The sequence below is a fragment of the Pelodiscus sinensis genome, chromosome 1 (assembly GCF_049634645.1).
Source record: "Pelodiscus sinensis isolate JC-2024 chromosome 1, ASM4963464v1, whole genome shotgun sequence".
Classification (NCBI taxonomy): domain Eukaryota; kingdom Metazoa; phylum Chordata; order Testudines; family Trionychidae; genus Pelodiscus; species Pelodiscus sinensis.
In genome coordinates, this window is record NC_134711.1 from 294,914,036 (window position 1) to 294,926,915 (window position 12,880).

At 39.6% G+C, this 12,880-nt stretch overlaps 1 protein-coding gene across 1 annotated transcript in view; it reads left to right on the forward strand.

Moving 5' to 3' along the window:
* The window catches only part of ALG5 (ALG5 dolichyl-phosphate beta-glucosyltransferase), a 51,588-nt gene extending 45,901 nt beyond the window's left edge, over positions 1-5,687 (forward strand). The window contains exons 9-10 of the mRNA XM_075919156.1: positions 3,160-3,245; positions 4,380-5,687. Coding sequence (XP_075775271.1) covers positions 3,160-3,245; positions 4,380-4,492 — 199 coding nt within the window. The 3' untranslated portion in view covers positions 4,493-5,687. The remainder of the gene's footprint in view (positions 1-3,159; positions 3,246-4,379) is intronic.
* The last annotated feature ends 7,193 nt before the right edge of the window (positions 5,688-12,880 follow it).

Here is a 12,880-nt window from a genome sequence, read left to right on the forward strand (position 1 = left end):
TTTAAATAATCGCCGCTTCATTTATATTAAAATGGCTGCCGCGCTGTGCCGATCAGCTGTTTGGCAGCACAGCGCTGTAGTCTGGACGCTCCACAGTCGACATCAAAGGCATTTGTCGACTTCCCCAGTAAACCTCATCCCACCAGGCATAACGGGGAGGTCGACAAATGCCTTTGATGTCGACCGTGGAGCATCCAGACTACAGCGCTGTTCTGCCAAACAGCTGATCGGCTCAGTGCGGCAGACATTTTAATTTAAATGAAGCGGCGATTATTTAAATCGCCGCTTCATTTCTCTTTGCCTACAACCCTAAAATACATGGCTCCATCGACGGAGCCATGTAGTCTAGACGTGCCCTTAGAATGGCCCTGGTGAGGAGCTATTTCGACATAGCAGCAGTGGAGCATCTATACACACCCTTTTCCGAAAGAGCTTTTTCGGAAGAGGCATTATTCCTTGTGGAATGAGGTTTATCAACGTCAGAAAAAGCCTCAGTTATTTTGATTTTCTTTCTAAATAACACAATTGCTGTGTGGACGCTAGTATTGTTTTTCCGGAATAACGGCCATTTTTCCAGAATAACGGTGCAGTGTAGACGCACCCTTTAGTGACATAAGTCTTTTGTCTAGTCAAAATAAAATTGCTTCAGTGTTAGCAATGAAAGTTATTTGGACTTAATACTTTTAACAGTCTTTGACAGAATTGCCGAGGTTAGATTTTTATTGGTAAATGTTGATTAACGTTTCTGCAGTACATACAGAAACTGCCCAAAATAGCCATAAATAATCAAAATGTGCAAATAAACAAAATACGAAAAATGCTGCTTGAGAAATTAGTTTGATTTAAGAATATTTACTTTATATTTTGCCGTGATGTTGACAATTTGTGGGGGTTTTTAATTACTACAATAATTATTTTATTCCTTTCCCATAATTTCCTATGACACTGAAATTTTAAATAGATGAAATTTGAAAAAAGGCTTAAAATAAACATTGATATTTTCCACTGAAATTATCAAAAAATAAAAATTGAATTCTGCCACATCTAGTTATTGTGAATGCTTTATGCACAGAGACCGAAATTGCTGAGCCATATTTGGGGACCTAACAGTGCCTAAGTTTCAAAAGTGCCTAAGTGACTTAGGAACACACATGCATTGACTTCAAACTGCAAACACTGGTGAAGGAGTACAGCCTGGTTATGTAAAATGCTTCAGCTTTCTTGACTTGTGGAAGTTCAATATATATAGGAAAGTAGTGTTGTACTGGTACTATTTGCTCATCAATCTTGCACCTGAATATGTGGTATCCTTCCAGTAAGTATGTTAGATGCCCTGGGCTTTCCTCCTTCAGCACAGATGAGCATTTTAATGTGAAATGTTGTTGTAGGGGAAAAAAATCTATGTAAAATCCAGAATTCTAACAAAAATTAAGAAACCAATTAAGGAAATAGGTATAGAACAACCATTTCAGCAATTTCAGGCTATAAAATAGAAAGAAAGTAAAGAATTAACAACATGAAAAAATGGTGGTTTTTTTTAACCTATCCTGGTTAATAGCAACTAACACCTCTCATTAGTTTCACATATTGTGTGTTAATGACAGTTTTAAAAGGTGTGAACCCTTTAGCTAATGCTGCCTTATGGCCTCTGAGCTTCTGAAGTTTTCAGCAGGTACTCTCTTCCTTCCCCCACACCCAAGAAAACCTTTTAAACTTCAAAATAGTCTTTATTTCAACCTTTAACAATGATTCTATGTCATCTTATAGAAATATGGTAACGTGTATGGCATCTTTTAAATCAAAGCAAGAGTATACTCCAGATGGGACTGTAATGGTTATCCTGGTAGAACAGTTGAAGGTACAAATGTCTTGTGTAACTATATCCTTTTAGTAGTTAGGCAATGCAGATGCTGAAAAGGAAGTGAAAATATTTTATATCACTCTAAAAACTCAATAGTAGTTGAATTGGATCATAAGTGTTTGCTTTCTTTAACAAGTGCTGGGCGTTTAAAATAAGTCATTGCCTAGAAATAGTAAAAAAAAAAAAAAACAGGAACTTTGTGAGAAACCTATATGAATCTGAAATAAAATTATCTTAATACAGATAAGTCACTTAATATTCTTCAACTGTTCCAGAAAAGACTCTTGTTACTCATGGCGGACTTTCTAAGAACAAATGTTTAAATGTAAAGAGAAACCTAATGACAGGTGAACAAGAAGTCAAAATATTTTGGGTTCAATACATAGTCTATACAGCTAAATATATATCTGGCTTACTAGAGATTTAAATTTATCTCTTGTCATACTTGCACTGCATACGTTGTATGTAGAGAGCTATTTGCTGAAAATCGTATCCTTTATGTCTAATAGTGATCATCCTTGTATCCCATTGATCTCAGTGAAAGCTGTGGATGCTCAGCTGTTATAAAAATCAGGCTAGAAGAATGCTCAACAGATGAGGAATTTTAGCTGTACAAGTGGGGGTGAAGAAATGAGGGAATGTCAATACTTAAAGTGCAGATTTTGTGATGTTCATAAGTGTTAGACGTAGTGCTACTACGAGCATTTCACCTCTCTTTGAATATAGGGGTTGTATAGTGAGATATTGTTATCTGTACCCTGGCTAGTTTGTTACATATCAGCTATATAATGGATTGATCTTTCATATGAATCTGACCTTCAGAATATCAGTATAAACTTCATAACTGCACAGTAAGGGTATGTCTTCACTTGTACCTTCTTTCAAGAGAGGGATGCAAATGAAGACATTCAAAATTACAAATAGCACTATTTCGAAATAACAGACGCTGTTAAGACGCAGTTATTTCGAGATAAAACCCTCTCGAAATAACCCTTATTCCTCATACAATGAGTTTTACCAGTTATTTCGAGAGAAGGGTTTTCTCTCAAAATAACCGCGTCTGTTATTCAAAATAGCACCATAATGCAAATATGCAAATGAAGCATGGGATATTTAAATCCCGGCTTCATTTGCAATTTCGAATGTCTTCATTTGCATCCCTTTCTCGAAAGAGGATGCAAGTGTAGACATACCTTAAGTGCCTTAAATTATACAAGAACAGTTATTTAATTAACACTGCAGTGGGCTTTTTTCTAAAAATAATAGCAATGAATTTATTATTTCCTGTTGTATTTCAGGGCATTTGATGTGGAACTTCTTTACATAGCTCAGTGCTTGAAGATACCAATAGCAGAGGTTGCTGTCAACTGGACTGAAATTGATGGTGAGTAAATTGCTTACTGCTGCTGAGTGTCAGTCCAAAAAGCAAGACATTTACATAAGAATGACCAAAGGTCCATCTAGCCCAGTATCCTGTCTTCCGACAGTGGCCAATCCCAGGTGCCCCAGAGGGGGTGAACAGAACAGGTAATCATCAAGTTATCCCACCCCTGTTATCCATGCCCAACCTCAGGCTAGGGAAACCATTCCTACCCATCCTGGCTAGTAAGCATTGATGGATCTATTCTCCATGAATTATCTAGGTTTTTTTTAACTCTGTTAATGTCCCAGTCTTCACAACATCCTCTATCAAGGAGTTCCATAGGTTGACTCTGCGTTGTGTGAAGAAATACTTCCTTTAGTAATCAAACTTTTTTTCCAAACTTGAGGACCTGTTGCACCGAGCCTTGTCCCCATACAGCCACCCAGTTATAAAAAGCCTTTATGCAGTAATGCTGGCCAGCTTCTCCTAATTTCCCCACATCCAATTCTTCCTTTCTCTTGCCTCTTCTTAGGATGGCTTCAAAACTCACCACTCCCATGTACAAGCTCACCTACAGCATCTGCTTTGCTTCAGGTTCCTTGCAGTGCCTATTGCTTTCCTGCTTGTATGGAACTGTTATGAGACACTGAGAGAGCATATTCTACTTAGCATGATGTTTATCCCTATTGAGTAAGGGTTAGTTACATTGTTTGGATATCTTAACTTGCTTGGAGATTAGTGGCTCTGTGTTCTTAAGATTGTCTCTTGAGTGATTTAGGAAAGAAAAAACAAACATTCACTTTTTCCAGTTACCTTTGCTCAGATTTTAAGCCTCGTTGCCTGAACAAAGTTTGATTTATTGTCTAGCGGTAAGTTTGCCTGCATACTCCATAATAGCCTTTGTTGAGTAACTATCCATCTTTGCCATAGAATGTCCAACTCTCAGTAAAATTTCAAATATAATTGAAATTATAAAGCATTAAGCTTTCAAGTGGAAACATTTATTAAAGTCAAGGGCTAAATTATGCCACTGAATAAGCTAACAATACAGATGTTCTGTGGTTAAATTTGGATTACTGATGCTAATTTTATTTAAGGTGAACTTTTGCTTAAATCCTGTCCCTCTGATTTTGTTGTATCTTTTATTAATCACAGGTTCGAAGCTGGTTCCCTTCTGGAGCTGGCTGCAGATGGGCAGGGATCTTCTTTTTTTACGATTGCGATACTTGACTGGTGCCTGGCGTCTTGAAACAAGCAAGTCTAATTAGGTTATTTACATTCCCCAAATGCATTATTACACATAATAGAGCTGGAGAACTATTTCAGCGAAGTAAAATTTTGAAGAAAACTGAGGTAACTCTTCATTACTGCTATGTCCTGCATTTTTTGCAATAATTTGTATTTTATACAATTGCTAAGAGTCAGATGTTTCTATAATCTGAAAGAAAAAGCATCTTTAAAAGTCATACATTTGATTCCATTTTTTTTTCTTATGTTCTGTAGCAGCTTTACAGGATCTTGCATAAATTCACCCAGATTAAATAACCATCTGCTTTTGTCTCATTGTGCACTTGAAATTCCCGTTAATGCACAATAAAAGGAGACCATATTCCATGAAGGGAATTGTGACTGACCAAAGCCCTTTTTGTTTCTGTAGTATCTGAACACATGAATATGTTGTGATATGGAACTGGTAATAATGGCATTAAAATACTTACATGTATTTAGGCTTTTATTTTAAATCTTTAAATAGTATGACTGGTATTAAAGGATTTTACTGTATTATAAAACTTATGTGCACAAAGCTGTTTCCTGACAACTCTTTCAGTAAAATCATGACATTCCAATTATCTGTCTTGACCTGCAGTTTATAGCACTTAAGTCTCAGATCTTATGTCATGTTCAATCCTCATGGACCATAACATTTGCAAAAGAAAGTACTTTCAATTTTAAAATGCTGCCTTATACAATTACATACAGTCTGTCCATTCGGGTGAATACTATGTGTTAGATGAGGAGCTACAAGGACTGCAGTAGAGAGGTGAAGGGGAAAGTAGCTTGGAGATGGACGGGAGGGAGGGCCATCGCGTGTGTTAAGTAACTGTGAAGCTCATGAGTTTTCATCTTTTTTGGGTGGGCTTTCTAAAGTATCTCAACCTTATCATGAAGCATAACTTTAAAATAGTGCTATCAAAAGTATTCATTGGGGATTTCCACACAAGTAAACCAGTTTCCTGAAGCTACCATAAAGGTAATACATTTATCTGCTATGAGAAGAAGTTGTTCCCATGAGCTTGTTTAAATCGGGACTGATTGTATCTTCAAATTATTTTAAGTTGGAATCTCTGCTCTCCTCTTACAATTTGTTACACATTTCTAGCGTTCAGTTCCTGTTAGTTACCTCAGTTTTCTGTAGGATGAAGAAATACTGAAATAAATTGTCAATAAACATGTTCAGTTTTATTGTTTGTTGTTTTATTGTTTTGTTTTCACTTCCTTTGGTATTCTGGTCCACAGAGAACTGTCACTTCTGCTGGATCAGTCATGTGAGTGGTTGCTGCATTAACCATAATACAGTGACACTTCTGTCTAGCAGTAAGCATACTCTGCATGACTGACATGACAGGGCTGGTAGTGCTGCCGCCTTTAAGGTTGCTTGATGCTTGCCATTATGAGATCATGTTCTGAGTAACTTTAGCTTGACAAAATTGTAACGTTTTGGGCTAAAGTTTTCAGTGTAAGGTATCCTTCACGGCCTGTTTTTGAAAACGTCTGCCAAAAATGTTTAAGTGTTTCTTAGAGGCTGGAGAAAAATTGTGTCTTGCCCATGTGAAAAAAAATAGTGACCTTTTTGTGTGAAGCTCTAGTGCCTTTCCTTCTCCCATATACCTGGTTTGGAGCAAGGGCTTGAAATTTAGCAGTGTGTGGATTTTGTGTCAGGATACGTCAGTTGCAGTCCCTGTGATTACCCTCCTGGATTTGGTCACATCATAAACCTTTGAAAAATTGCTGTCTGCACATGCTCAGTAGACCCTACTAGATCTTTGCAGCAAAAAATTGAAGATTTCTTCCTCCCCAAGCATGCTCCAACATCTGAGTGTTCTGCATCTGCACCATTCCTCCAAGTGACTGAGCATGCTCACTCCAGCCAGTGGCTATGGGAGAAAATCACATCTTTGCCTGTAGGGGCTGCTTCCCAGCTGCTCCAAATAGGCTCCTGGCCCTCAGCTTCAGAATCCAATCACCTGTGTGCTCTGTGACCCTCCCTGCTGATACCCAGGCAGAGTGGAAGAGGAACCTGTCTGATGCAAATGCATAGATAAACATCTGCAGGGGCAGAAGGAAAGAAGTAGACTGGCCAAGGAATCAGCCAGAGGCTTGTAGAGAGAAAGTGGGACAGCATTGGGCAAGGAGTTGGGGACTGGGCAGTAGGGAGGGGGAAGCCATAAGCTAGTGCTGGGTACACTGGCATCAGAGGAGATTCCAGCAGGAGGCAGGGCGATTGGGAAGAGACAGGAAGAAGAATCTGGAGTGAAGGGAAGAGAGACTGAAATTGGATGAGAGCCAGGGAAAGGAAACAAGGACTATGAGCCAGGGGAGGGAAAAGAGAGACAGATCAGAGAAGTCAGGGCAGTGGAATACAACAGAGACTGGCTGTTCAAGGAGTTCGGAATTAGGACTGACTGAGCAAGGGGAAACAGATGTGATGTGGGAAGACTTGGGGAGGGATTGGGACTTGGGAGGGCAAGACCAGTGGTAGAAACTATGGCTGGTTGTGCAAAGAGGCTAAGATTGGGATGGAAAGCCTAAGGAGTGGAGACTGGGAGGACTGTAGGCAAGAAAACCAGGACTAAGAGCCAGGGTGTGGGGAGAGACTAGACATGGACACAAGGGATTGCAAGCTTTCCAATGATAAATTACATCCATAAAGCACATTTGTTAGGCATATTTATATTCCTAAGCATATTTCAATAAAGAATATAAAATATATCATCACAGTAGATATTGACATGATGGGGGAAATTGTGGGGGTGGGATAAGGGGAATTCAGTTGTCTGCGTCTTTTTTTTTAAACCAATGAACCTAACACACAATACCTGCATTGTAAGAATGTTAGTAAGCAATCCTTCTAGATTAACTGTCATGGGATAGATCAGTAAAAATATATTTCATTATGGATATTACTATGCATTTGAATAACACTGAGCAAAATCTATTTTTAACAAAATAAAAATGAGAAAATCAATAATTAGAGCTCATAAAGCCGACTGAAAAACAAACTTAAAAATTGTTAAACAGCAGTTAAAACTGACCTAGTTTCATCTCTCCCCAAAAATTTCTGCAAGACTTTAATCAATATCTTCAGGTTTTGAATCATTGCACAAATTTTTCTTTTACTGAAAATAGTTTTTGAAATTTTGAGTAAATGAAAAACAATGATTTTTGAAATGAACAAAAATTGATAAATGTGGCAGCAAGTTTTGCAAAAAAGTTTTTAATGAAAGCCTGTCAGCTTTATCTCATGTTTTCTTACAGGCCACTAATAGTTTTTCAGAAAGAAAACAATGAAAATTTGCTTATTTTTTGACAAGCTCTAAGATCCATCTAATTCTTTTATTAAGGGTCATTCTGTTATTATTGGAAAATATGAAGCAGTGGTGGAGTAGACACTCCATCATTTAGGATGTGTATACATGGTGCTTTTTTTTGTTTTAAAAAAAAAAGTGCCGGTACTCAAAGGGGGGGGGGGGGAGGTGGGAACCAAAGCTGAGGTGGGGCCAGCATTGCCCTTTTAAGACACGCAGCCCAGCCGACTGTCGGACATTTGCATACAGAGGCGCCGGTACACTCCATTCTTTCCAGGTAAACTCTTGACTGGAGGTGCCGGTACTGAGTATCAGGCAGTACAATCACAAAAAAAAGCAGTGTGTAAATATATCCAATAGAATGCAATTTCACAAACAGTTTCTCCAATCTTCACTCCTTTTCTGTCTGTTAGAATCATAGAACACTAGAACTGGAAGGGACCTTGAGAGGTCATCAAGTCCAGTCCCCTGCTGTCATGGCAGAACCAAGCACCATCTGAATCATCCCTGATAGATGTCTATCCAACCTGCTCTTAAATATGTCCAGTGATGGAGATTCCACAACCTCCCTAGGCAATTTATTCCAGTGTTTAACCACCCTGACAAAGTTTTTCCTAATGTCCAGCCTAAACCTCCCTTGCTGCAGTTTAAACCCATTGCTTCTTGTTTAATCATCAGAGGCCAAGAAGAACAATTTCCCCCCTTTCTCCCTATGATACCCTTTTAAATACCTGAAAATCGCTATCGTGTCCCCCTTGGTCTTCTCTTTTCCAAACTAAACAAGCCCAATTCCTTCAGCCTTGCCTCAGAGCTCATGTTTTCTAGATCTTTAATAATTTTTGTTGCTCTTCTCTGGACCCTCTCCAATTTCTCCACATCTTTTTTAAAATGTGATGCCCAGAACTGGGCACAACATTCCAAATGAGGCCTAATCAGTGCAGAGTAGAGCAGAAGAATGACTTCTTGTGTCTTGCTCACAACACACCTGTTAATGCATCCCAGAATGTTTGCTTTTTTTGCAAGTGTTACACTGACGACTCATATTTAGCTTGTGGTCCGCTATGACCCCTAAATCCCTTTCAACAGTACTCCTTCCCAAACAGTCACTTCCCATTCTGCATGTGTGAAACTGATTGTTTCCTCTTAAGTGGAGTACAGTACTTTGCATTTGTCCTTATTAAATTTCATCCTATGTACATCAGATCATTTTTCCAGTTTGTCCCGATCATTTTGAATTATGACCCTATCCTCCAAAGCACTTGTAACCCTTCCCAGCTTGATATCATCTGCAAACTTAATAAACGTACTCTCTCTGCCATCAACTAAATCGTTAATGAAGATATTGAACAGAACCGGTCCCAAAACAGACCCCTGCGGAACCCCACTTGTTATGCCCTGTTGTCTGTTGTCACGCTTACATAATGTATAGTCTGACAAAATATTTAGAACATGAATGCTGCAAGAAAAAAACCTCAATTATATTAATAAAATATGCTCTGTTTTTTTTAGTTGCTTGATATGGAAATTATTAATTTGGTTTGGAAAATGTTCACAGGGTACATTTTCAGAAGAGGTGGAGAGTTAATTCTGAAATTGTTCACTATAGTTTGTCGGTCTTGAATATGCCACACATATTCTGAAGTCCACAAAGCCCCTAGTGGTATCTGAAGTTTACATGCTCTCCTGCAGATAGGACATAGGGACTGGAAGAGAATTGATGGCTGTAGACTTATACTTATACTTGCTCCTGATACTGTATTCTGCAAGACAAGTACAAGGGCAACCATTACAATAATTAATTGCTAAGAGACTGTGGCTCAGCAAAGGCAAAAGATTCCAAGAACTCCAATTACAAGTGAATAACAAACTGCCTGTTTACAGTGTTTAACAATACATTGATTTAATTTGCTTACTTTGTGGGAGGCTTGTTTTTTTTTCAGTAAAGGACAGTGATTCACTTTGTGATCTTTTGATGGATACGCTTTTCTGCAGATAAGCAATACATCACAGGCCAAATTTATTACTGGTATGACTCCTGAGTTTAGGTCTACATTATCAGTCCATTGGCTCACTGACCCTGCAGCATTACTTCAGGGCAATGCACCTCTGCACAAGTCATACAGCAATTTCTTTGCATTCAGAATGCACATGAAATGTCAGCAAAGAGAAGCAGAAGATGGGTCCAGTTCATTCTGCAGAACTTTTTCCACTGTACCAATTACAGAACTGAAAACAAATATCTGAAAACATTTCCAAACCAACTGAAAATAAATGCCCAGATTAGATATACAGCTAGTTCTTACACATGTGCTATGCAAATTAAAATTGAATTAATGTTTGTAAAGTACTCACATGTTCCTAGTTGTGGCATATGCATGTGTGCACACATATCATAGAACCATACAGCTGGAAGAGACCTCAGAAGGTCATCAAGTCCAGCCCCCTGCTCTAGGCAGGACCAATCCCAAGTAAATCAACCTTCACTTTCATTGTCTATTAAAACAGTGGAACCTACCCATAATTATCATTTTACATAGTACACAACAGTGTGCTAGATGTTCACAGACATAAGACAAGTTATAATCTATAAATATACCAAATACAGACGAGAATGAGAGAACATAATTTTTTATCCTAATATTTGTATTTAATACTTAAGTTTTAACATTAGTTCCTTAGCCTTTAAGCCTCAGCCTCTCTCTTTCTTACTATTACTATCATTTCAATATTCCATACAATAAAATATACAAGTGAGAACATACCCTGGCAGCCACCTTCACCTCTGAATCTATTTAAGAGATGGATCACTAGAAGGGGAACTAGAAAATGTATAGCTATATTGTACATTATTATTCTACATTTCACCCATTTTTATTACCATGAACCATTTCTGCCTTCTGTTATCATAGTAATGTGACTGCCATTGCCCTAGGCTTGTTAGCGACTAGTCACCTATCCGATAAGCAAATGTTTATCTAATAGTCGAGTAGCCACTAGACTAGTCGCTCCCCCTGTACCCGTTGCTGCCTCTATCAGAGAGCTGGAAGGAGCCAGCTTTTGTACATTTTAAAAGCAGTCCCCACTCACCCTGTGCTCTCTTAACTGACACCTGTGCTCTCTGTGGCACTTCCCCCCCCCCCTTCTTGCTGCCTCTTTGGGAGGCAGCAAGGGGTGTGGTTAACAGGAGCCAGTTCCCCCCAGCACCGTCTCCAGGATACTGTCCCCATCCACCTCCATCAGAAGCAGCAGGGGGGGATAGGAGATGCTGGTGGAAGTAGCCCATCTGAAGGGGTCCCAACGGGGAGCTGGTTCCGCCACGGACAGAGGCTGTTGCCACCAAGCAGCCACTGTTCACAGTGGCCGGGGCTGGCCGCACACAGGAGCTGCTGCCTGAGCAGACCCTGTCTATGGCAAACCGCAAACGGGCTGCTGGACTCAGCACGAGCCAAGACCGAGCAGTCCCAGCTCACACTGATCACTGTGCCTCTGCATTTTAAATGTTGTAAGAGTCCAGTGGCTTTTACTACATTTAAAATGCAGAGCAGCAGCGCGGGTGGTTCTGGAGCCAGCTCCTGGAGCTACCTCTGCCGTGGCTCTGCACAGCAGCACTTATCGACTAATTGTATAGTCGATACAATTTATATCGACTATACAATTAGCCAGATAATCACATTTTAACATCCTTATATTGCCCATTTAGACATGTTTAGACAACTATCCTTATTTGATATTTGTAATCCCTTTGGTCTTCAAGCATTCTGCAAACCTTAGTGCTTGCATTTCAGCACTCTGCAAATCCACATTAGCCCCACTTCTGGGGCTAATAAATTCTTTTTTAACTTGTTAATATAGTGTGCTAGACTTTTAGCAGGCTATTGGTCCTTTCAACAATGTCATACATAAGCATTTATTTACATGTGCTAAATGCGGAATACATATCTGCCTTTTCCAAAGTGTGCAAGTGTTTCATTTCCCTAAGCAGAGATGAAATGCAGTATATGCTTTAGCAATAAGCCTGTATTATTGCCAGAGGGTTACCATTCAATTTAAAGAATCAGAGGATCTAGTTTCATTTAGGGGTCTCACCCACCTTACCAAGCACATTAATTTGATCAGAATAACAGGCCATCTTTTAAACCCGGGATACTGCCATACACATGGGATATTCTGAATGTGTATTGATGCAGATTTTCAAAGACAGGTGTCTAAAATAAGACTCCTAAATCCATATTTAGGCACCTTAACCAGTGACCCTCTTTTTCAAACATGCTGAGCACCTTGCAGTAGATACTGAAAACCATGAGAGCAGCGGCATGCTCAGCATGTTTGAAAATCAGGTCACTTATTTAGGACTGATGTGAATTTAAGCGCCACTTTGAAAATCTTGGGCATTGTGTTTCCCAGTGGCGTTCTCAGCTTCCAGTGCCCATGTACCCAACTCATGAAACAAAATTTGACTGAGGAAACAATATGCGGAACAGATTAACAGCCATAGTTTCCTGTGGTGTTTCATAATTTGGGGAGTTTCACTTTTGTTTCTGCCACATTATCCATGTACAACGATATTGGATTGCACCACTTGCAGTCACTATGCAGGAGACTTGAAGAGCTCTGATTACACTAAGAAACTTCTTTATCTCATTAACAAAAGTTGGACCAATAAGAGATGTTAACTCACCCACCTTTTCTCACTTACCATAAAGTCAGGTGCAGAGGAGTCTTGATAGGCCATTATTGCCAAGGGCTTCCCATAGCAGATAGGGTTATATCACTTTTCATCAGTTTTCTAGTCCAGTGTTTCGCAAATGCAACCACCAGGGGCTTTTCTTCCAGCCACAGCCTCCTGGGCAGTGATTTGGGTGGGAGGGCAGAGAGGCAAAGCAGCAGCCCCTTCCCTGGGGCTGCCAGTAGTGGTTGTGCCCTGCCCTCTTCTGGATACACAAAAGCTGAAAGAGCCAGGCAGCCTTCTGTAGCAGTGGGGTTAGGCCAGGGCTACTCAGCTTTGGAAGCCCCGGGGGCCACGATGATACAGCACATGCCGAGGGCCGCAACTTAAGTGTGGTTGCACAT